Here is a 23,319-nt window from a genome sequence, read left to right as displayed (position 1 = left end):
TGGACCAGGAAACGATTATAAAGCTCTGTTGGAAATGATTCAAAAATGGTTTTTTATAGAAGCGGAGCCAACCTGGGAGAAGGTGTGTGCTTCTTTATGCTCTCTATCTGTTGGGAGACATGGGCTGGCAAAACAGATAGAACGCGATGTCTTAAGACAGGGTATGCTATAGTATTATCGCTGACTAGACTTTGTACAATGTATATACCTGATCATAATTATAATATAATTCAATGACTACAGGTGCACAAAATGCATCAGCAAGGCCTACAGGAAGTAATGAGAAGAGAAAGAGTGCATCTGCTACTAACACTGAAGAGGCAAAACAATCTGGTCAAAAACACGTGAGTGACCCACCTGCTGTCAGCCCAAAGAGAGCAAAAGTGTTAAAGCCAGGAAAGATCGAGAGTGATCAAGTTTTCATGAAAATTGGCAACGAGCTTGGAGACAAGTGGATGAATGTTGGTGTGGCATTAGGAATGAAGTACAAGGACCTCAAAAACACAATCAAAGATGACCACAACATAGAACACCACCTCAAACCAATGGAGATGTTTCAGATGTGGAAAAGTAAAGCTGGTGACTCCTGCACGTATGCAACACTGGCCACAGCACTGGAAGAAGTTGGCCTCGATACATGCGCACAAACATACTGTTATGAACAAGGATAGATCTATATATCAACAATTTTATTTTTGTTATACATTCATAATTATACGTACATTTGTATACGTATTATTTTACACTGTTTCTTCATTGTCCATTTCTAGTAATGATGCTGAGAGCATTTGCAAGTCTTTCAAAACTGTTCTAAAGTCGGTAGTCTCTAAAATATTGTCTCTAAGTGGAGCAAGTTCATGAGTAACTTGAGGTGATTGGATTATAGTAGGGGAATCTTGGGTGTTAGCATCGTTGTCCACTCTTTCTTCAGACTGTCTTTGTACAGGCAGCTGCTTCCCTGGTAGCACAATTCCTTCTTGCCTCAGAGTAGTCTGCAGTGGGAGAGGATCAGTATAGATAATCATGACAGCCCTAGTAGCTATATATAATGTGTGATGTCATAATTATTGACATGGTTCTTTTCAGCAACAGCAAAGGTAATCAGCCAACGTACCCATACCGTACATACGTTGGGTTGAATGTGCTGCACTAATAGGGGTGGGGAATAGGGGTGGGGTGTAAATGGCTTACGCTAGGCTGATGGCCGGAATACAAATTAAAGTAGAAAGCCAATGGTTAGGTTATAGTAGTCTAGAGTACCACAACCATGTGCTAGCTACACATACACTGTACACATGTATAGTGTGTACAGTAATGAGAGTGGCAGAGAACTTAAGGGTACGTGTATATGGTAGATTAATTGTAAATAGATTACTGTCCATTCATTGTGAAATGAGATTCTGCTGAGATCATGTCAGTCTCAATGGGTGTCCTTGCTGCGTGTCCCACTGACAACCTTGCACGTACCTCTGATTCCTTAGATGGCCGAGCGTATGAGGGAGAAGGTTAAGCAGCACCTTAACCAGCACGGGGTTTTGTTGTAAGTGATGTCATTTCTGGGCGAGTAGTGAGCTCAGGCATAGTGTAGATGCTTACCATAAGTAGATTCCTCTCCACTTGTGTTGTGTGTAGTTTCTTCCGGCATGCCTCCAACTCGTGCTCCAGCTTGGCCTTGCTCATCTCCATGGCCTCCACTGCCCTGTGTTTATCTCTGTCTAGTTGCCTCTGTAACTGCTGCAGCTGAACCACTGCCTTCGCATGCTCTCTCCTGGCTACATTGACCAAAGCTTCCATCTCAGCCAGCTCACTCATACTCTCCTGTCTCTGCTTCTGGACGGCCGTCTCCACCCCTGAGTGAAAGATAATGTCATTGTTATGAGATTTAGACATTATAGAAGTACAGAAACGTTACTGTATTTCTGTGTGCAGTTAACATGAGACACCACACAACAGACTAACCTAGCCTCATTAATTCCTAGGCTGAGTTTTCATACATGTAGGATAGGATAGCAAAGATTATACACGCAGCAAGAAACAAACAAACCAGTTAGTAGCTAGCACATAACAGATACTGGGGCAGAAGCTTGCTACTATGTGAGAAAAATCGGCGGCTAGAACTGACTTTATGGTAGCCAACAAGTTACGTACAGCGAATCTTACTAGTTTCCAGAGTGGCCTGTGTTCTTCTCAGCTCTGCATTCAGTTCCTCCACTGTCTCCCCAAGTGAGTGTCTCTCACCATCCACACGGCCATGGAGGGTCTGTAACTCACTCAGCTGTTCCTCCAGTGATGCCCCTTCTTGTCTGACCTCCACCAGAGCTCCCTCCAGTACAGACAGTCTGGACTGACCTGTGCAATACATGCATGTGTGGCTAAACATACACGACAATACTATAATTATATGGGGAGTATAGTGAATGAAGTTTGTGGTAAACACTGTGGGTTTCGTGTGTCCCCACTACATTCTATAAAGTCGGTCTGGACTGACCTGTGCAATACAAGCACCTGTGGCTAAACATACACGACAATACTATACTAAGCAGAGTAAAGTTTGTGGTAAACACTGTGGGTTTCGTGTGTCCCCACTACATTGCATTAAGGAAATTTGATAAAACCACTTAGACATTATAGCATCGTCACCACGCCCACTTCACTATGTAGGAGGCTACTTAGACAACAGTTTTTTTACACCGTTAAATGTATAGAAGCTCCTTCCCTTTTTTGTACTTTTTTGCACTCCTGGTACATGTATACATACACACTATACTTAAAGGTCATACATACTGTCAATAATTAATACTTTGCCCTCAGGCTGGACTCACTGGTCTCGTTGAGACTTGCCAGCTGTTGCTGGAATGACTGTGTGCTCTCCCTCAGCCGAGCCACCAGAGTGTCCCTTTCAACCACAAGAGACCTCACTTCACGTTCTAGCTGCTCCCGAGAGAAACTGCATGCATTAATTAACACATTCTCATAGCATTTACAGGGGAAAAGCTACGAGACAACCACTAGTAATAGGCTAACTCATCCACTAATGATCACCATTACTAGAGATCAAGTACACACAGTGGTGCCTAAAATTTAATGCTTATAGTAAAGTAAATACACACGCAATAAAAATGGGTATTTTTTAAGATCGCAAAGCTGTGAATGGTTAGCTTGCCTTGATAGGTCTGTTTGATCAGGTTCCACTGTAGTATCAGTCTGACATCCAAACTCTGTAGCTGATGGGGAAGGTTTTGTACGAGAATGGAGCATGGCCAGTTTACAAGACAGAGACGCTGAAAGAAATGAAACAACAATGAATTTTAAGACCTTTAATACTTTCAGCAGTACCTGATAGAGAGCTTATGCGTCTAGTAGCGAAGGTGAGTCTCTGGTCTAGCCCAGCTGCTCTTGTGAGGGCCTGAGCAAAGACACCCCTGTGTGTGTTAAAGTGTTCGGCCATTTCTTGAGCAGCTGCTTTGAGATGACAGGCCTGAGTGACATGGTCTGTGAGCTGGGCGTTTAAGTGGTCTATGGTTGTGTGGGCAATATCAAGCCCTTTCGTCAAATCCTGTAAATCAAGAATCAATCAAAAGTACTACTGTTTTATGTGAATGGAATTTCTACACAGCAGGCAACATACATGCAGTCAAAGTCCTATTGCAGTTCTAAGAAACAAATACATTGTACACATGTAGGAAATGAAACTGAATTGTAGGAAGTGTGATCTTACGTACGTACCTCTGTTTTGTTGATCTCCAGTTGTAGCTCTGCTGTCCTGTCAGTAAGTGTGTGGGAGAGCCTCTCCCTCTCTCTCTCCAGACAAGCAATCTGGTCCAACAGGGACAGCCTCTGAGGAGGGGAACAATTTTGTAATGTGTTTTTGTTGCTGTCTGCTCGGCAAAAAGTGTACATACACAGTGCTATGAGCTTGCATGGGTATGTAAATGTACGGAAATAACACTGTTATACCTCTTTCTCGTGTTCCCTGGACATTTTTGATTCCTCCATTTGCCACAGTTTCTGTTGCAGCATCAACACAAACACTTTCTCTCTCCAGCGGGTGAGGAGACTCTTGACCATACTAGCCTTGTTATCACCATCAATGCCCGCCCCCTGCTGGGAGGGAGAGTGAGAGCAGAGCGTGTGTATAAGCGTTTGGTATAACTAGTGTAAGTTTGGGTACATAAGCAAAGCCTGGAGTAGACAAGAATCTAGAAGGCATTTACATATGTAATTATGTAAAATTGAAGTAATTGGGTTAGTTTGTAAAGTTGTTTGTGTAATCTTAAGTCTCTTATTAATAAGAGTGTGTGCTGCACCTTGGCCACCTCAGCCTCTTGAATGGAGAGTATCTCAGAGAGAGAGGACAGTCGAATATTGACTAGCTTGTTCTCAGACGTCAGCCTCTCCAAACCACTCTCTTGTTCCTGGACCACCAGACAGAAATGGTCAAATGGTACTATCAATTAAGGGTGGATACACTAACACTCTGTAGCAGCTAAGCTAGAAGCCAGTAAGCACATAATTATAGTGGCCATTATAGTGACTGAGCTCAAAGCACAAAGCAATTGGCCCAAAGTACTGTTTAGGGCATGGATAACCTTACTTAAACATAGACTACAACAGCCCCTAGCTGTCTACTCACAGAAAGCGTTTTGAAGAGTGTCTCCCGTTCATCTATCCAGGTTACGCCCCTCCCCAGTCCCTCTCCCCTTACGACCGGGATTTCCCCACCCAGGTATGACTCTAGCTCGCTCACTCTCTGGCAACGGAGGTCCAACTCACTCTGAAGGTGTCTACAGTGTATGCATACACCAGTGAGTACATGTTTCAAGCTGTGAATAAAATGCACTTACTTAATTTGCTCATTTAGTTCTTCACTGAGTGCTTGTTTCTCTGTCTCACTTGCCACCAGCTGCCCTCTAAGCTGTGAGGTCAGTTCATCGTGTGTACTTGTCTCCTGCTCTAGTCTCAACGTAAGAGCTGTAACAGGTTAGTAACAGTGTGAAGGAGACACCTCCATTATGCCCATCACCACATGCAACTCTACAGAATTAATGATAACATAAGCTCGTAAACTATAATAATTTCCACCTGAATTTCAATTAAAATACCTCAGCTCATTAAAAAGTTTTGAAAGCTCTAGCTTATCTAGAGGTTCACAGCAATGACTACAATTTACCTGCATTGGCTTGCTCCAGTCGCTCTAGTCCAGTGTTGAGCTCTTCCACTTGAGCCCCACACTCTTGTTGAGAGGTGGTGAGTTGTGTCTGGAGTGTATCAATCCTCATCCGACTCTCCTCCTGACAGCTGTTGTGCTCCTCCGCTAATCTGTCCTTCTCCAACTGCACCTACAACAGGAACAACAATAATTATATATTTAATTTACTAATGCATACTTAGGGAAGTCTTGGTGAGCCACTTCTACACGTATGTAGCTCATTGACTGTGTGCACCAGCGTGCGGCTAGCTTATAATAAGTAGCTAGTTTAATAAGACTACAGGGACTCTTCTCACTGTTGTTACATGCACCTTGCTGATGGCTGCCTTGTGGGCCAGTCTAATCTCCGCCTGCTCTGCAACATGTCTCTCCTCCCTCTCACTCAGCAACAACTTCCCTCTCTCCAACTCTCGTACCAACTCGTTCCTCTCACCCTCCAACAGTCGTACTCGGCTCTGGAGGTGGGCCTCAACCTGGAGCAGGTCGGCAGTCAGGATGGCTGGGCTGGTGGGTGGGGCCAGCACACCCCCAGACACGGCAGTGGAGCTTAGCCGTTGTCTGTAGAGATGAAAGTTATAAAGCCGGTAGAGACATTCTGTATTGTGTATATAAATTTACGAAGTAAAAATTCACAGAGGCCACCTGTAGATCAAACTATACAACCCAGGCCGGCCACGTCGAGTGACTCACTTCAGCGCAATGTTCTCTCTCTTCAATGCAGCCAATTCATCTTCAGTTGGAGGTCTTGCAGGCTCATTTATCTGCTGCTGTGCTTGAATAGTCGTGGCCTTAGCAGCTGGTCTAGGAGCAGAGAAAAAGGAGGGAGGGTGAAGAGACATGTTTTTAAAGACATTCACGATTCTGAAACATAGCGACCTTTTCCTTAATTAATTTCAAGCAAAAAAACATAGCTAGTTCTACCGAGGACCTTTCCCCTTATTTTGGTTCTGGTGTCCAAGCAACCCTGACCCAGTACTACAGCAGAGTGGAAAAAAACCGGAGCCTGGACAGTTGAATTTAAAATCTAGCTGTCACGAAAATTTTGGTCCGCCGATAATTTCAGTCCCCGGACTGAAATTATCGGTCCCCCGGACCAATTTTAGCTGATAATGTTGGTCCGCCCTCGAAAAAAGTAGTCCTGGTTGCTGCGCAACTTGCACAGCTTTTGATGCAGCTGAAAAGTTTGTTCCAGTTATTCTTATGGAGCTTGAGCTACACACAGGGGAGGAAGAGCTGATAGAAGAGGTATTCCACTATGTCACCACCAAGGAGTACCCTGATAACTGTAAAGAGGGAAGAAAAAGGGTCATCAGAAGAAAGGCCAAGCAGTTTGTAGTGAACAATGGTGACTTCATGTACAAACACAAGAGAAAGGACAGAGTGAGTTGGTGTATCTGTAATGTAGTTGAAATTACAATCATTACAGGAGTGGCCATCTCTAGGTATATATAACGCGTCATCTATGTTCGATTCTTCTGGTATTATAGCTCCTATATAATTATTGCCTTCTCGATATTTTAGGATGATGTGTTGATCCGATACATTATCAACCGAAGAGAGAGAAAGAAAATACTGTTCGCTTGCCATGTTGATGAAACATCTGGACATATGGGGGTGACTCGCACACTTGCCCGAATTAAGGAGCGTTACATGTGGCATGGCATGGTAAAGGATGTGAAAGAAATGGTTAGTAGATTTGCTCATCTGTCCTTGTATTTTAGTGCACATAATAGTCAATATCTATAATTATTGGGATGTCAACTTGGTTCTGTATTATTGTTACACCTACATGTATACAAAGTTATCAAACAGGAATACCTTCCCTCAATATTTATGTGTCTACTTTATAGGTGTCTACTTGTGACATTTGCCAGCGAGTTAATCGAAAGCTAACTACTGGCAGGCCCGAACTTCACCCCATCTGTGTGCAGTTTCCTTGGTACATGCTAGGAATTGATTTTGTTGGTCCTCTCTCTCCAACTGCTAACGATGGTTCCCGCTACATCTTAACCATGAGCGATTACTTTACCAAGTGGGTATATAGAAGCTATTCCTACACCTGACAAGAGTGCATCATCAGTAGCAACATCATTGTTCAAGGTATAAATTATGTATGAATGCCACACACATGCACAATGCACCCACTGCATGCACGCACGGGCAATAAATAATGATCACACACTTTTCCTTCTTAGGTATTTATGAGAATGGGTCTGCCTCGGGTAATTCTCTCAGATCAAGGACGTGAATTCAACAATGATTTAGACACTATAGTCTCTGTTCTCTCCTGGGGATCCAGGGCCCCCTATAACTCCTTACCACCCTCAGGTATGCACTACAGTTTTAAAACTATAATTATATCACACTTGTACTCAGAGGATATGCACCCATAATTATATTCTCCGCTATACCGTGGTTATATACCCCTTGGCTATGCCTCAAAGTAATCATGGCATAGCGGAGGATACATAGGTGCATATCCTCCTGATATATCCTATATTTAAAATGTATTTTCAACTATAATATTATTTTATAGACTAACGGCTTGGACAAGCGTTTCAATCAGACGTTGCAAAACATGCTAGAAGACTGGAGTAGCTACCTGGACACATGTGTTTTCGCATACAATACCTCTCGTCATAATTCAACAAAGTTTACTCCTTTTGAACTCATGTTCAATCGTCAAGCTACTCTTCCCATTGATGTAGAAGTCTCAAGCATTTCTCCTGACCAAGCTGCTCGCGAGTATCAGCAGCAAATGCCCAATCTAGATGTTACACGTACTCGTGAACACAATCATGTACGACTGAGCCAAGCAAAAACCTATATTCTTGCCGCCCAAAAGAAACAGAAGGAACTGTATGATAAGAAACATGCACAGCCTAAGAGATATATGGTTGGTCAATTAGTCCTGAAACTAAATCATACTCGCAAAAAGACAAAAGGTGGGAAGCTGAAGAAGAGGTACACTGGCCCTTACAAAATCATCTCTGTTAAACCACGAGGTGCATATGAGATAAGCGATGGATCAAAGACAGTACTAGTGTCAGGACCCCATCTCAAGCCATACAACGATCCACCTACTTGCGATTCTGGATCAATGGACTCTGCTCACTCTCCTCCTGAGGACTCTGCTCACATAACCTCTGCTCACCTGGAATCCCCTCTTGAAGACTCCGCTCACACAACCTCCGCTCACCTGGAATGCCAGAGATGGCGACTATGGAAAACTGGGTGGAATGCAGCACATGCAAGGAGTGGTATATCATTATGACACCTGTGTGAACGTTCCTGCTGCTTTTCTCAAAAAATCAGCTGTTTGGCACTGTATGCAGTGCAGTGCTAAACCAGTCTAAGACGTAACTGTTAACCGTCCATAAACTATGAACCATGCACCCGTACCGTCTGTATCTATTCCCGGACAGAACTTCGGCATTATAATTATACGTAGTAGTAGTAACATTATTTTATCAAGCTATAAAACTGTCAATCGTTAATAGATCTTTCTTTTGAAACACTTGAGTCTTAAGAATGTGGAGGCCTCAAGGTTCACATGCTGCAGCTCTATCTAGTACACCTGGCTGACAAGCTAGGCTGCTATAGTTCCTGAATATTATGTGACTGCATCCCTGTACATGGGTATGTGCGTATCTGTATGTCGTAATATGATGTGGAGAGGACCCTAGGTTGCCCTACATACGCTCCTGGTCCAGAGACGTCTTTTTGTCTAGGCGGACTGATTATTTCAGGGGGGGACCAATTTTTTCTGAAAATTTCAGTCCCCGGACCAAAATTTTCATTGAAAAAATTGGTCCCCGGACCAGTTTTTTCAGGACCATTTTTCCAGTGACAGATCTATAGATCTAGCAGTATTGTCTATGGTCTATGATTATGAATAATATCAGTGTTATTCATGCACTCCTGGGTAAGGCTCTGGCACACCCCCAAAATAAACTCCTGCTGCTAGTAAAGAGACAGTACAGCAAGAGCCAGAGCAATGGCAACACATCAAAAGGTAGTTTGTGTGCATGTGATGCAATGCAATGTAGATGACCCTCTCTATCCCATCTGTACCACAGGAATTGGTTATTCAATGTGTGGAGCTAAAAGAAAAATACCTGAATAAAGGGAATCGATTTGCAATGTGCAAAGTCATAGGAGGATACACACAATGTAAAATTGATGTTCGAACTGTGCCTGCTGGTGTTCGTTTTGAAGTTATTGGGCCCAAGAGTGGTGTCAATAAAGCACTGAGAAACATACAGCAACATTTCTACAAGGTACCGTAAAAGCATAATTTTGTAACCAATGTTTACCATTTTTCTCTATACGTACATGTAGCCTGGTGACAAAAATGCCAAAGCTCATAGTTCAAGAAAAGGCTTACGATCTATGAAGAAGGAAGATCAGATTAAAATTCTTGAAGGTGGTGTTGATCCTAGACAACCCCTCTTAACAGAGGCTGTTCTCAGACAGCATAACATGCTTAATGAAGTGTCTGAACTTAGGGAATTCGCTTGTCTCCGTTGTAATCATTTTTGGTGGAGAAAAGTCTTCACCACAAAACGGGTATCTACGTGCAAAGACTGTTGGGTAAAATACGATGCCCTCCCTCGAGACAAAGAGTTTGGTCGCGGTCGCTATATTTGCCAGAATAAAAATTGCAACCGCATATTCTTTCGATTTTGTCATGCTACCTTGGCTTGTAAATGCAAAAAATGCTATGAGATGGTTCATCATCCACATATTCATCCCAGGTTTCGTAAAACACATAAGATACGCAAACCCGTAGATCCTGAGACTAAACTATTTGACCCATGGCCAACTGAAGAAGAATCTCCTCAGAATGTAGCTACTCTTGATGATGTTTCCCCGTATGAACGTAAAAAGAGAAAGTGTATTTTTAACCCAAGTACCGCGCATGTTTCAACAGGATCAACCGAAAGGACATTCCTGACCCAAGCAGGCAGTTCAGACTTCGGTGATGACGAATCAACAGTTGCCAGTAGTGATGATGATTCACACTACTCCAGCAGTGACAATGGAACTGACTCTGACTCTACGCTTGATCAATCTGATGACGACTTTGTACGAGAAGGCTCACTGACAACAATGCACTCTTCAGATTCAGATCTTGATAGTGATGACGCTACAAGCTCCAATCATCCAACTCGAAAACGTGAATTGAGAACGCATTCTTGTGATGATTCTTCTGAGAATGATGACAAAACGCCTGAGCCCTCTGAGACTGGGTCCGCCGGTTCTGAGAAGCTCTCCTCTCAAGTGTCTACCATCCACGACTCGGGCATCGGTACTGCTAGTAACATCGACACAGTGAGCACTGCTGACAGTGCAAAGAACACTGCTGCTATTGTTCACACAACTTCTCATGGTAATTTCTTGTGATGTGTACCTTAAGGTGACATATTTTCGCGTGTATTAATTTCTGCTATTTCTGCGAATGAGAGTAAAATCGCAAAAATTAGTACTCGCATATAATTGGCCGCCCTCTTGTTTAATGTATCCAGATCGACATTTCGCAAAAAATTATACCGCAAAATGTACAAAACTGTAAAAACGCAAACAAATCTACCTGTGAAAATATGTCACCTTAAGGTATCATAATTATAATTATACATTCCATTCCAGATTGGGAGCGTTCTTCAACGATTAAGCATGATTACCTTCCAGTTAGGTTCTCGCGGAGGGAATTCCAAAAAAGTGTCGATCATCATGGAGCTGATATCATCGGTGAAGGAATTCATGTCACCATCCCTCCCAATGCAATCCACCAAGGTGATGAGGTCTCTGTGACAGTTCAAGCATGTCTAGATCTAGAGGGTCCGTTCGAATTTCCCTCTGATTATGAGCCCATCAGCCCTGTCTACTTGCTCCATCCACCGCATATATTTAAATCCTACGTTGAGCTTAAGATTAAGGTCTTTGCTGATATCAAGAACAGTGACGAGATTATCTTTCTTACAAGCCGAGATAAGCCTTCGGTTCGGAAAAAGCAAAACGTATGGATTTTCATGGAAGAAGTTGATGTGTTTGCTAAACCATATTATTCTGATGGCTGTCCGGCGGTGTCAGTATCAGTGCGGCACTTTTGCTTTGGACTGTTGGCAAGACGCAAAACGAAAAGTGAGTGAATCAAAATAGATTGTTGTGCCTTCACTTTTTCTTTTTTAGGGCGAAAAGATCTGTATGTTGTCTGCCTGTACTTTCTGTTGCCTTCTTGCCTTGCCTTCTTTACAGCTTCATTGGACAGTGATGTGTACATGCACGTAAGAAACCCATAATAATAATAATGATTTTATACTAATAATAATTATTATTATGATCACTTTATAGGACTTTGAAGACTATCTACGTAAAAAGTTCAAAGAAGATAGTTATCATGGCGAGCCACGTCATATTCGGCTGTCTGCTAACAAAATTGAGCTTTTGTTACCCACAAACACTGAAGTAGAGGTTGTACTCCATTCGTCTCCTTGCATTGTAAGCTGTACTCTCTATCAGCATCTTTGTTAGAATTATATTTTCTTTCAGATTAAACAAGAGCTTTTAGACCTGCCAAAGAGGAAAAAGCGTGGTTTCTATCCTCCACGAATCGCTATGTCCATCCACGGAACCTCAGAACAGCATCAAGTGTGCACATTTGGGGTAATAGGAACAGAGGAAAAAATCGAGTTCAATATTAAAGTTCCCCCATCCAGACCTCCCTCTTTGTCCACACACTCATCCCGAAGTGAAGCTAGTGATGGTAAGTAACTAAGTAACTGCTATCCTGTTTCACATTGCATGTACCCACTGTTGTAGGTCCTACGTATCAGTCTATAGTTGACCATGTGGGTGTTTCTGAAGCAGTGTTGAAAACACAATGCTCAAGTGAACACCTCAAAAGGATTGCTGTATTGGTTCCGAATTGGCGGGAGTTGGCAATAAATTTGGGAGTTCAAAAAGGATATATTATGGACATTAACAGCGATCAACAGCTTACTGGTCCCGTTATGAAAGCACACAGTGTTTTGGACCAATGGCACCGTGCCAACGGGTTCATGGCATCGTACAAAATATTAATAGGAGCTTTACAAGGTGATGCAGTTCTGGCAGAAAGAGTTTGCAGGATTGCTAAAGGTCAACACAAATTGTGGTTCATATGTTCATTTTGATATTAATTTTTGTTTATGTTTGCAGAATTGGAGGCAGAATTGGAGGTAGAGTAAAGTGTATCCAGAATTGGAGTCGATTAGATGATTTATGGAACTGAACAACTCTACCCTTGTGTATTTAGTTTTTTTGTGTATGTGTGTGTGTGTAATTTCTACAAAGTACACCCCTTTCTGTATACCCACCCACTCAGTGCAAGCAAGGTGCAATTGGGTAAAGATGGTAATGAACTTTAACAACTTTTAACAGCAAGCTCTAATAGTTTGTTCTAAAGACGACCTTTCCCTTTATTTCAATGATATGAGTTGAGAAACAGTATTAAAGAAAGAAGTCTGATTGGAGCTTCAGAAAGGCCTGCAAAGAGTTTTTTACTGCGTACAGGACTTCAGGGACCTGCTACCAGAGCTGCATGTGAGGGAAATGCAATGATCTAATCTAGCTCAATTTAGTAGCTCATGGTAGATAGCTCTTTAAATAAAACATGGCATTATATTAAAAAGTCAGGCCCACTGCCCAATGTATTAAACTATGCAGTGATTTATATCCAATAACGCATACACTATGTATCCTCAGTCGGCTGAACCGTTGCCTCGACTATGGATCGTAAACAGGACAACTCAGCCGTTCTTGGACTAAGCTCACAACAGGCCCAGGAGAGACTACTGACCCAACTACACGAGTACGCTATCAGCTGTTGCCGTGTCAACTGGCCCCGTGAGATCATACGCTCACCCTACGCTCTTATCTCAAGTGTACTGACTATTATAGCAGCTATTTTTCTGATTGTGGAATTCTTCGTTTCGGGGAGAAAGGATGCAACAGTCCTGTTACAAGCATTTATCTTACTACTGTTTGTCGTTATCAACATTGTTCTATTCGTATGGGAAATGTACATACTAAAGACGAGACGAATCAGACGTCTTCTCTCTCACATCAAACCACTCCTTAGGACTAATTGTCCATGGACCGCTCGTTCGTACCCAAAGTCACCCATTTCCACTCTGAGGGGAAATTTCACTGTTTTGGCATATCGAGATCGAGCTTGTGTGAATCTACCCACCAGCCTTCTTGTTGAAGGTGATGTGATTGAACTGCATCCAGAGGTACCCTCTCCAGCTAAAGTTTCTCTCCTGACTAGCTCACAATTGTATAAAGAACTCAGTTTAGAACTTGGACAATTGCCTCCCTCCGATGTATTTGCTAATGTGAATATTCCCGGTGGTAATACCGTTAGTTTTATTCCAGAATCTGCTCCACCGAAATGGACCGTTTTAGAGACTCCCATCACCTCACTGCTGACTACCAATGTGGCGAAACATCGATCAAAAACTGTGCTAACCAAAGAACGAAATCGTGTTATGGCTGCAATGGAATTACTGACCGTGATAGTGTACTTGGTCTCCCTACTATACAACATTATCAGGTACTACTCCCTTACGAGTGATTTTGAAGACAGCTGGCCTGAAATGCTCCTACGGCAACCAGTGTACACAGTGCTACCTATTCTACTGGTACCCCTACCTATTGTATGGACTGTCGTCAATCTCTATGGTACAGCTATAGTGACTCTTTTGATCGAGAGTGAACCAACCTTCACATCGAATAAACGAGCTGACAGAATCAAAAAAGTTTTCATTACGTTCTCTCGAATGTTCAAACTTTTATGGAATCACGCAAGTTACCCAAACTATCGATCTTTTCACATCCTTGGCAGTTTAACTTCATTGTGTGCCGTGGACAAAGAGAACTTGTTGACTGGGGGATTCCCCACACCAGAGAAGGTGTTAGTGTTGAGGACGGAGGATTTTGAGGAAGCTGAGAGGGCACAGCTGGACAAAATGGAGAGTGCTGAGGAGCAGAGTGAAGAGGTACGTACTGTATATACGTGTGTGTGTGTGTACATGGTGTGCATGGGGACTTCCCCTGAATGTTCGAGTGCTGTAAATTGTATGTTTAGGTACAGTACAAACATTGATAGGGGGAATATTCTCGGACTGGTAGCCACCTGAATACAGTAGTTTAGTGTTTGTGTACTATAACTAAATGTTGTTTTGGACCTTTACCCAACGTGTTATGTACTAGAACAAGTGTTGTGTGTAAGTATACAGTTATAGATGAGCTGTTTCCCTGCAATGTTCTGGCTATGTACTGTATGCTGCTGTAAGCCTGTGTTGTGGACATGTTGTGTATACCACCACTACCCAATACACTACCATTGATCTATCTATTCCCTCCCTCCAGCTGCTGCAGTCCTCTCTAAAAAACGCTGTCAAAGTGACTTTCACTGGCCCTGATAGCAAAGCAGAATCATTTCAACCACCAAGCATGCAAAACTCTCAAGACAGAATGGAGGTCACCAACCCTCTCGCAGTCAAACTCGATATTGAAGATTCCATTTCTTCTACAGCTGCACAAACTTTAGACGTTAAGTTAATAACTCCGGACAGTGTCAGTACCTATTCCGATTATTCTCCCATTCAAGTCGTAAAAGAGATTCTGGACATCTCCCCAAGTTTCGAGCATGGTTCAGGCATTTGTTTCGATGATGTGAACTGGAAGACGTACCTGGGATCCCTCAAACCAGTAGGAGTCAACCTATTGACAACCGCTCACCTAACCAAACAAAACTCCAACTGGCAACTTCCCAGCATCTCCTCCCAGCTGATTCGCCTCGTTGACCAGACCTCGTGTGCGTGCTCTCTTGGTCTGGAGATTGGCGTGTCAGATTACGCCTCTAATTTATTCGAGAAAAAAGTCTATCTTTACAGTTTTGGTGAATCCCCTCCCCTTAGCGCCCGCAGTCTTAAAACTGAGTCGTCTGCTGTTACTATGAGTAGCTTGAATGCTATCCAACCACACATTGTGTCTCTCGTTTTGAAGCCCGTTAATTCGTCCAATCATCTCTTAATGAGCAGGGGCAGTGGGGATATGGTTATCTCGTGTTGTAGCGATTTCTGGGATGGACGAGATCTTCAGCCGATGACCGATGTGGAACGGACGACCATTTTGGAGTTTTATACCAGACGAAGTAACACTGGCTACTGCATTGCCCTAGCGTACAACCCACTGTTGTTAAGCAACTCTATTCCCGAGAAGAGCATCGGAATGTTTGTACCTGCCTCGGAAATGTCTAGAAGTTATAGTGAAATGAGCATGATGTGTTCGACTGTGGAAGAGTCCGCTCAGCTGAAAACAGCCTCTCAAGTATTCGGAGCCCTTCAATGCAATCAAGTGTTTCTAGGTCTCGTTTCGTTTCAATTTAAGCCAAAAATGGACGTAGTTGCTCTTATTGAAGACCTGCAAGTGGCCGGTATTCGCTTTGTGCATTTTACTTGTGAGAATGAAGTCAGAGGGAAAGCATTTGCACTGAAACTAGGATTGGAAACGGACTGGAACTGTCATATTTCTCTTGCCCCCGATGTCGAATATGCAATGGAAAATATTTTCAGCTCTGGTTTGGGGCTGAGTAGAAGCAGCAGTACTAGCAGCCTCAATTCCGTCATTAACCCTTACATGTCCAACTATCGAGCAAAACTACCGATCGGAATCGAGAGTATTCGACCGCACATCGAGAACGTAGACAATGTTCCCCTTCAAGTGCCTCTATTTACCGATTGCAACACGGATACTATCACAGAGATGATTAAAATATTACAGGAAAACTCTGAAGTTGTCCTCTGTCTGGGAAATGCTTGGAATCGGGAGAATCTCTCAATTTTTTCGCAGTCTGACATCAGTTTGAGTTTGATCCCTGAGTATGTCAACACTTCAACGTGTGTGGAGACGGAAACGTGTGCCCTCAGTACCTCCACCTCCTCCCAGAGCACCAGCCTCCTGAGCAGGGAAGGGGTGTGGCCTAGTCCGCTGGAAATGGCCGCGAATCTCAACTCGACCACAAGTCAGCTGTGTTTCAATCGTGACCAAGACGTCTCCCTCTTGTGTCTCATTACAGAGTCTAGGCACATCCTGAGCGTGATCAGACATGGACTGCTGTATGGCCTGGGGTCGTATCTAAGTGTAGCACTCCTACTGTTGCTGGCAGAGCTGTTCTTTCTCCCTCCTCCGCTTGATGGCAGCCACTTGTTTTGGCTTGTGTTTTTTGTTATTCCGTGCATCTCAATGTCGTTTCTATGGACTCCAAAAGACCCGAGAATTAAGTCACAGATGCCGGCTAGAAAGAAGCAAATATTGAGCGAGAAGTATTTATTATTGTCCGACTTTGTGGTGACCTTTGTCCCTACGATTGCTGTGTGTTTACTGTTATTTGGACTGACTCTATCGGGAATATGCTTCAACGATATCCCTAATTCAGACTGTCATGTTTTACTGGGGAACAGAAATGGGTCGTCTGCTTGGAACGGTTGGCGTGGAAACAGCGAACAAGGACTGTTATTGGCTCAAGATCTTGTATCATTCTTTCTTTGTTTGTATCTATCCTCTTACTCTCTCAGATTCATCCATCGCACAAAACAAATTTGGAAACTATGGCGATTCTTATCATGGCAGTATATTGTTGTCCTGCTTACTGTTGTTACCTTACAAGTCATATACTTTGCTGTATCTCAAGCGTTTGCAACCACTGTCAGAAATTTGCCGGTCATTTCAAGCCTATCTTCCATTCCCTTTTATGTATGGATTATTGGTTTTCTGTGGCCATTTGTCCTCCTATTACCACAAGAGCTGCTCAAGTGGCATGACAAGACGCAGGTGTTCAAGTTACAGACGAGACTCAAGCTAGACTTTGAAACTAAACTTGGTACCTACTCTCCAATGTAGCAATATAATTAATTATAACGTTTGTGGCTAATTAACGTTTGTGCTTGTGTATACTTTTTATAGATCTGTATAAGTATTATGTGCTATTTCATAATGTGTTTACTTTCCTCGATTTTTATGAATCGTTAATTATTGCAAAATTTACATGTGACAAAAAATGGAAGTGAAAAAATAAATTAATAACACACAGTATAATGATAATAGATGTAGAAAAAATAATCACTGTTTATCAGACTTCAAAATGGTCATCAGTTGGGTTGTTGACTTCATATAAGATCCAGGGTTTCTGTGTCTTCACATGCCACACCAGGACCTGTATAAAGCAGAACAATGCAAGTCATGACACAGTGCATGAAATACTGTTGCTATCATCACTTTACACGGTACAAATACATGGTAATAATTATCATGGGTAGAGACTGTGGAATCAGACAATCCCAACTAGGTTGGAAACATCACCAGGGCTCATGCTTCTCTTCAAAAACAGAATATTTGGACCCGAACAATCATAGCTCATCATTCAATTGAGCTATCGAATACCTACAAATTCAACTAGGACACGAAGGATACATACAATCTCCCTACATACTGTACATGTAAGTCACAACGTTGTTTTAGTACAAGTTATTTTCCTGGGTACAATGAGGTATGCACATGCACACTAGAGCTAGTATGCACAACACACCTCTCTGTCGTTTCCCCTACACTCGACTGCGTCTCTACTGGTAAACTTTTCCAGGAAGCTAGTCTCAAGATAACCTCGCTGAGTGGGCTCCCCTAACTCGTCAAATCCCACCCACACATCCGGCTTGGAGAGGAGGACCGTCACTTGGATGGCAAACCCAGCCATGTCTATAGGGAAAGGCCTGGGGGAACAATAACGAACAATCTACATGAATGCATTGTTCAAGTTCAGACGTAGCTCTATAAATGTTATATAAGTTGAATAACAAGTGATAGTAGATCTATTCATCTTCTTTCTATACTATAAACCTTCGACTTTGTTACATTATGCTAGCTGGAGTACATTACCTGTCAGGTCCCCATTCAGCATGCCATGAGACTGCCCGTCTCTCCTTGTTACACGTGGGCCCCTCCACCTTGAGTCCCCCACTGAAACCAACAGGGAACACCGACACATTCTCCGTCTTCCTTATCTACAGATGCGAGTGAGGAACAAAGGGATAATACTTAATTACGTAACATTTGTATTCCATTTCTAGCATACAAAAGCAGAGGACATGAAAGTGGCCACTACATGTAGCTGCATAATTCTCTTGAACTAACAGCACAAGCTCAGTTATCAAAGATTGGCCATGCTGACAAAAACTTGCAAACTAAAACAGAGGAGGTACTGAACTAAAAGATACCAGAGGAGGGAGGACACGATTAACCTTAGCTCTAATTAGCTAATTATCGCGACCTTTTAATTACATTCTTTGAACGATTTATCTTTTCTTTCTTTATAACCTCTACATATTGAACACAAGAGCTAGAGCAAAGTAAGCCTTTTCTCCTACTGGAGGTACCCCTATGGCCAAGTTGTCAGGACCTGAAGGTAATAGGACCCCTATAAGAAGCACCTCAAGTACTCCTATCTCTAAGATCCCTGTGAGAAGCATCCCAGGCACTCTGATCTTGTCTCTGTGAGAAGCACTCTTGATCCTGGAGACAGGATCCCTATGAGGAGCACCCCAGGCACTCCTGTCTCCAAGATCCCTGTGAGAAGCACCCCAGGCGCTAGGCACTCCTGTCTCTGTGATAAAGCTGCAACATGGAATTGTTTAGTTCAGAGTGTCTCCAACATGAAGAACATCAATGACACTAACAGTCTCAGCTTCTAACACCCCTTTATTTGTATGGTTTGCTCTGTGCCTGCAAGAATTGCCTGTCACTCATACTACAGTACTGTTCTGTGTGTCCCAATATGTAGAGGTTATAAAGAAAGAAAAGATGAATCGTTCAAAGAATGTAATTAAAAGGTCGCGATAATTAGCTAATTAGAGCTAAGGTTAATCGTGTCCTCCCTCTGAAAAGATACCATCTGGTATACTTTATAATTAAACTAATTGAAAGAAACCTTTTAAGGGAGTCAAAACATTAGTCTTTAGTCTAATCACAATAGTTACCTCTTCGAACAGCCTCAGGTCATACTTGTTGTCATCATCCATAAAGTACACAGCTCCCGTGCAGTTCTTCACTATTGAGCAATGTTTCCTGATCCAGCCCAACCCCAAGTTCCTCTGTTTAACCCCTCGAGAGTACATCTCCTTGTATCTATCGGCACCTGGGCGTGGTCTATAGGAGGGTGGTGTGCGTACATTCAAGTGAACACTCGTGACTTTGCATCGGTCCAGTAGGTCTGCAACTAGATCCGTCTTCTCGCTAGAATCCTCCACGATAATCCACACTAAGTTCTGCACGTGCATCGCCATCTGACACAGAGAAGTGAGGTCAACTTTTTGAGTGTAGCGTGCATAAGTTGGTGTGATGGCAAATATACTCCGCACGCTCGGTTGGCTAGTGGTGGTCGAAGACTCTGTGCTGTGTGAACATTGTCCCGTGATAGTCAAATTAGTGTGTGACATAGTCCAACAGGCGCTTGAAGAGTCCAGGTCAAAGTTCATCATAGTTCGTACACTGGCCACCTCGCAACTATTCCGTTCGGAGGCTATTGAGCAGTTTGCATACACTGAAGTCGCTGAGGAATTTGCTAGCAAAAGTCCGAATCTTCCCAGCAGCTTCTTCAACTTCAGTTGAGATTGTGTTCGTCTTTGTACAGTAATAGGTGATTCAATAATGGTGTGTCGTGGTGATATTCTCCTGCTGTTTTGATGGCTACTGTACACATTAAATTGGTGGTAATTGCTGTCATATCTATCAGGATCACCTGCGTATGAAGAACAAGAGTAGACAACATCCATTACTTTTATACACGAGCAGATTTCTGAAAGGCTACGCTATCGTCATGCATACGTGGATCTAACATCTATGGATCTACCTACTTAAATAGGGAGGCTGATTGATTGAGTCCATGCACTTCTCTCTAGCCAGCTACAGTAGATGTACAGTAAGTCTAGTCAGCCCACATGGTCGCCATTGGTCGGCAGCTACCCTGGCCACAAGATTTCTCACCAGTGTCCTTCAGATTGATGAAGACAAAGAGACCAGTGAGGAGGTTGGTGGAGAGCAAGAGGACCACCCACAGCCATCTGTTGTTACCAAGCAATGGCATACCAAGCCAGATCGCAGCAGCTCTGATCTAGTAGCATTTGCTACAGAGATCCGGGAGTTCATACTGCAGCTAGCTGCCACACCTCCTTTCTTCATACTGTGGGTTCACATGCTGATTTTTCCCTAATAGAACGGATTTAGTGGTTTGCAAAACGAACGTCACACATTCCAATGAATCACAACACAACATAAAAAAGATCTAGCAAGCAAAATTAAAATCACAATCATGTTTGCAAATCTTCCATAGCATCTGTTATACTGTGAATATGTAATAACTGTTTCAATTTGGCAGCTGCTTCCTTGTGTCCACACTCCCCCTCCCAGTGAGCATCGGCCATGCTGTGACTCTGTAAGAAGGATACATGGACAATGCATTTAATTATGCAGGGTTCTATCCAGTGAGAGGGGGGGTGGGGCAAAGAGTTTCTCTCTCCCCCCCCCCACTATTCTGCAAATTCAAAACTAGAGACTAAGGTCTACAATCTACTACGTATGGCATTCAAATATCATTCTGAGAAGCTGCTAAAAGAACTTTTTCCCACGAGAAGACCCACAGGACCCCTTATTCGTCTTCCCCTACAAACTCCTAGATAGAACACGTATTTCCTTGAATGCTTCATTTCTTGTTTGTGTATCAATCATTCCACGGGGTTGGGGGGCGGCATGGTGGGACCTAGTCTCGTGAATCAGCTTTGGTGTCCGTCTGAGCACTCTTTACGTGAAGTCATTTCACAATGGAATGTATTACGTCACTGTACAAGCTAACAAAACCATAAAAATGCAACCACATCCGCTATCTCTGCTCAGCCACATCACTGCTTGCTGCTCAACTGCATGTAAAGTTTCACTATTTGCTGCCTCCTATTCAAGTCACCTGATGCTTGTGAGCAATCCCATTGGCACGTTGGAAATCCACCGTGGCCCATGAGTTCACGTAAAGAGTGCTCAGACGGACACCAAAGGTGCAGCTGATTCATGAGACTAAGTGGGACCTACCCTCGTTCCCAGGCCGATTTGTCTTTAAAATAATGCTAGGTCGACAACTAGGCCGATTTGTTGACAAATCGGCCTGGGAATGAGGCTAGGTGGGACCATGAGCAGATAAAGTGCACATGTATAGTGTTTGGACATCCTTGAAATGATAGATGTCAATGGACAGCTATTACAGGCTCACCATGTCCACTGTTCTTCTCCATCGTTTCCCACACACGCCTCGGCAGATGGGGCACTCTCGAGTCATGGCATACCCTCCACATTCCTTACAACCCTGAGTCACATGACCATCGTACCACACCACTCCACAACTACCGGGGGGGGGGGGGTAAATGGCACTTAAAATAATTATCTTCTGCGACTGAGAAAACAATATTTAGAGCAATATCAATTAACAGCATGCAAAAAAAGCCTAGTAATTTTATACTGAGGAAGGACGACAAGAAAGCCTGAGTTGTTGTAATTCTTGAGCTGTTATTTTGTTACCTGTGACATCTCTCCACGTGTCTCTTGTACTCTTGTGAAGCCTTCAGCTCCTTGACAGACTGCTGAGTGTAGCTGGTAGCCTGTTCCTTGTACTCTTGCATAGAGATCTGCTGACAGAAAGGAGAGTGGAGGGGAGTGTAGGACAACAACACGGGCTCTCCGTCGTCCCCCGTTTTGAGGGTGATGTGCATTAGGGGAGGGGTGGTGGGTTGAGTGTCATCAACCGTATCCATGGCCTCAATATCATCTGTCTCCATCTGTAGGTGAAAGAAATAAACAGGAATTAATGAAAAGAAAGGATCTTCCTATTATACATGTACTTTAGTCAGGACAAAATTCAGTTTGGTTCAATAATTGATGAGATTGGTACAAAAGTCTGATTTCAAATCAAAAACACAACAACAACTAGTAATAAGGTCCTTCGTTCTCTTCCAAATTGTCCTCCTCTACAAAATCCTCTCCATTATCAAAGTACGTCTGGTTGTAGTCAGTTCCTTCCTCTTCAATCACTTCGTCGTAATATTCCTCGTCTCCACTAATTGCCTCCTCCCCTGAGGCATTGTCATCACTACCCTCCGTTTTCTCAAGTTCTTTCAGCTTTTTCAACACGTCTTTGTCTTTGGGTGTGACAACGTCAGAATCTTCAAAAGTCACCTTTCGTTTTTTCAAAGGAGTAGCAGAATCAGAGTCACTCTCAGACTCAATTTTTTGCTTTATTTTTCTCTTTTTGCGTTTTACGGTACTCAGTTTGGTTTTCACGACTCTCTTAATAATTTTTCGCTTTTTTTTGAGTTGTAGTTCTTCAGGGAAGTAAGACCATTCTGTTTTCCATGGTAACGTTTCTTCTGCTTTGTCATTTGTAGCCTCCTGATATTTATCAGAGTAGCGATCAATCGAAGCCTTCACACGATCTTTCTTAAGATGAAATGGGCTTTGCTTCATGTGCTGTCGAAATTCCTGCTTGATCGAGTACAGATATTTGCTGACATCATCAATTTTCATTTCCATAGGTTTCCGTTCGAGAACTGGGTAAAGTGGTGGTGGTTTCAGAATGGGTGGAGGAGCGGCTGCGCCTGGTGCGAGCCCAATACCCTCCATGTTCGCGAAGGGTTTCCCCCTCCCTCTGCCCCGCCCCCTTCCTCTGCTCATGCTCACACTGACAAGTTAACGGACAAACACGTACACCCAACGTACTGGTGACTACTGATCACTTCCACTGCCACTCAACTCGGTTAGGTGGTTCTTTTCGTCAATGTCAATCTCTTTAGCTGGGTGGATAAAAATGGCAGGGATCATGATGTGATCAAAATACTTACTAATAGCCTAGTGTCTACCTCTCACATACTTCAGCAGTACATCTAGAGAGGACCTGTCCAATCCTACACTCAGATGTGTTGATTTTAGGAAAATGGTATAGGGACAATAAAGTTATAAAATGCCTAAGAAGA

The 23,319-nt window shown here is 43.1% G+C and overlaps 5 protein-coding genes and 1 long non-coding RNA gene across 12 annotated transcripts; 3 read left to right on the top strand and 3 right to left on the bottom strand.

Annotated features, from left to right (window-relative positions):
• Window positions 1–20: 20 nt before the first annotated feature.
• On the top strand, window positions 21–797 carry LOC135331998 (uncharacterized). Its single transcript, XR_010393105.1, has 2 exons — window positions 21–161; window positions 244–797. It is a non-coding gene; the product is annotated as an uncharacterized LOC135331998 (long non-coding RNA).
• Window positions 712–6,163, bottom strand: LOC135331995 (coiled-coil alpha-helical rod protein 1-like). Of its 2 annotated transcripts, none has more exons than XM_064527302.1 (14): window positions 5,900–6,163; window positions 5,521–5,767; window positions 5,171–5,339; window positions 4,845–4,971; window positions 4,634–4,784; window positions 4,308–4,415; window positions 3,958–4,104; window positions 3,727–3,837; window positions 3,337–3,556; window positions 3,164–3,281; window positions 2,823–2,947; window positions 2,161–2,349; window positions 1,597–1,850; window positions 712–992 (listed from the first exon to the last, which is right to left on the bottom strand). In XM_064527302.1, exons 1-14 carry the CDS (start codon window positions 6,046–6,048, stop codon window positions 741–743), a joined length of 2,367 nt encoding a protein of 788 aa, XP_064383372.1. In that variant the 5' UTR covers window positions 6,049–6,163; the 3' UTR covers window positions 712–740. The 2 variants fall into 2 exon arrangements, with proteins under 2 accessions (XP_064383372.1, XP_064383373.1); XM_064527303.1 differs by having other exon boundaries at window positions 3,958–4,101; window positions 5,900–6,161.
• Window positions 6,164–9,038: 2,875 nt separating this feature from the next.
• Window positions 9,039–12,560, top strand: LOC135331024 (uncharacterized). Of its 2 annotated transcripts, none has more exons than XM_064526049.1 (9): window positions 9,039–9,224; window positions 9,289–9,489; window positions 9,551–10,601; window positions 10,901–11,353; window positions 11,402–11,496; window positions 11,564–11,710; window positions 11,762–11,975; window positions 12,032–12,349; window positions 12,410–12,560. In XM_064526049.1, exons 1-9 carry the CDS (start codon window positions 9,207–9,209, stop codon window positions 12,436–12,438), a joined length of 2,526 nt encoding a protein of 841 aa, XP_064382119.1. In that variant the 5' UTR covers window positions 9,039–9,206; the 3' UTR covers window positions 12,439–12,560. The 2 variants fall into 2 exon arrangements, with proteins under 2 accessions (XP_064382119.1, XP_064382118.1); XM_064526048.1 differs by having other exon boundaries at window positions 10,859–11,353.
• A 97-nt stretch (window positions 12,561–12,657) lies between these two features.
• LOC135331014 (transmembrane protein 94-like) lies at window positions 12,658–17,302 on the top strand. Its single transcript, XM_064526030.1, has 3 exons — window positions 12,658–12,793; window positions 12,956–14,250; window positions 14,624–17,302. The coding sequence occupies exons 2-3, from the start codon at window positions 12,979–12,981 to the stop codon at window positions 17,156–17,158; spliced, it is 3,807 nt and encodes a 1,268-aa protein (XP_064382100.1). The 5' UTR covers window positions 12,658–12,793; window positions 12,956–12,978; the 3' UTR covers window positions 17,159–17,302.
• On the bottom strand, window positions 17,231–20,477 carry LOC135331016 (galactosylgalactosylxylosylprotein 3-beta-glucuronosyltransferase I-like). Of its 2 annotated transcripts, none has more exons than XM_064526034.1 (5): window positions 20,294–20,477; window positions 19,288–20,048; window positions 18,191–18,315; window positions 17,844–18,024; window positions 17,231–17,471 (listed from the first exon to the last, which is right to left on the bottom strand). In XM_064526034.1, exons 1-5 carry the CDS (start codon window positions 20,391–20,393, stop codon window positions 17,388–17,390), a joined length of 1,251 nt encoding a protein of 416 aa, XP_064382104.1. In that variant the 5' UTR covers window positions 20,394–20,477; the 3' UTR covers window positions 17,231–17,387. The 2 variants fall into 2 exon arrangements, with proteins under 2 accessions (XP_064382104.1, XP_064382105.1); XM_064526035.1 differs by having other exon boundaries at window positions 20,164–20,303.
• A 51-nt stretch (window positions 20,478–20,528) lies between these two features.
• On the bottom strand, window positions 20,529–23,315 carry LOC135331022 (DNA-directed RNA polymerase III subunit RPC7-like). 4 transcript variants are annotated; one of them, XM_064526044.1, is made up of 5 exons: window positions 23,217–23,315; window positions 23,066–23,139; window positions 21,872–22,128; window positions 21,567–21,696; window positions 20,529–20,739 (listed from the first exon to the last, which is right to left on the bottom strand). In XM_064526044.1, exons 3-5 carry the CDS (start codon window positions 22,126–22,128, stop codon window positions 20,617–20,619), a joined length of 510 nt encoding a protein of 169 aa, XP_064382114.1. In that variant the 5' UTR covers window positions 23,066–23,139; window positions 23,217–23,315; the 3' UTR covers window positions 20,529–20,616. The 4 variants fall into 4 exon arrangements, with proteins under 4 accessions (XP_064382114.1, XP_064382116.1, XP_064382112.1 ...); XM_064526046.1 differs by having other exon boundaries at window positions 23,206–23,308; XM_064526042.1 differs by lacking the exons at window positions 20,529–20,739; window positions 21,567–21,696; window positions 21,872–22,128 and having other exon boundaries at window positions 22,208–23,139.
• Between the last annotated feature and the right edge of the window lie 4 nt (window positions 23,316–23,319).

The sequence above is a fragment of the Halichondria panicea genome, chromosome 2 (genome assembly GCF_963675165.1).
Source record: "Halichondria panicea chromosome 2, odHalPani1.1, whole genome shotgun sequence".
Classification (NCBI taxonomy): domain Eukaryota; kingdom Metazoa; phylum Porifera; class Demospongiae; order Suberitida; family Halichondriidae; genus Halichondria; species Halichondria panicea.
The sequence above is the reverse complement of the archived record's forward strand: the minus strand, read 5'-3'. Positions and strand labels throughout refer to the sequence as shown.

Excerpts from the sequence above, each read along its gene's own strand:
- LOC135331022 (XM_064526042.1), bottom strand. The coding sequence starts at position 23,020 with ATGAGCAGAGGAAGGGGGCGGGGCAGAGGGAGGGGGAAACCCTTCGCG.
- LOC135331024 (XM_064526048.1), top strand. Across the intron at positions 10,602-10,858 it reads TGTTCACACAACTTCTCATG|ATTGGGAGCGTTCTTCAACG; the intron begins GTAATTTCTTGT and ends ATTCCATTCCAG. Across the intron at positions 11,354-11,401 it reads GGCAAGACGCAAAACGAAAA|GGCGAAAAGATCTGTATGTT; the intron begins GTGAGTGAATCA and ends TTTCTTTTTTAG.
- LOC135331014 (XM_064526030.1), top strand. The coding sequence starts at position 12,979 with ATGGATCGTAAACAGGACAACTCAGCCGTTCTTGGACTAAGCTCACAA. Across the intron at positions 14,251-14,623 it reads CTGAGGAGCAGAGTGAAGAG|CTGCTGCAGTCCTCTCTAAA; the intron begins GTACGTACTGTA and ends CCCTCCCTCCAG.
- LOC135331016 (XM_064526034.1), bottom strand. The coding sequence starts at position 20,393 with ATGCCATTGCTTGGTAACAACAGATGGCTGTGGGTGGTCCTCTTGCTC. Across the intron at positions 18,316-19,287 it reads ACCTGAGGCTGTTCGAAGAG|ATAAGGAAGACGGAGAATGT; the intron begins GTAACTATTGTG and ends TCGCATCTGTAG. Across the intron at positions 18,025-18,190 it reads GCTGAATGGGGACCTGACAG|GCCTTTCCCTATAGACATGG; the intron begins GTAATGTACTCC and ends TTGTTCCCCCAG.
- LOC135331995 (XM_064527302.1), bottom strand. The coding sequence starts at position 6,048 with ATGTCTCTTCACCCTCCCTCCTTTTTCTCTGCTCCTAGACCAGCTGCT. Across the intron at positions 4,785-4,844 it reads GAACTAAATGAGCAAATTAA|ACACCTTCAGAGTGAGTTGG; the intron begins GTAAGTGCATTT and ends CATACACTGTAG. Across the intron at positions 2,350-2,822 it reads GGCAAGTCTCAACGAGACCA|GTCAGTCCAGACTGTCTGTA; the intron begins GTGAGTCCAGCC and ends TGTATTGCACAG.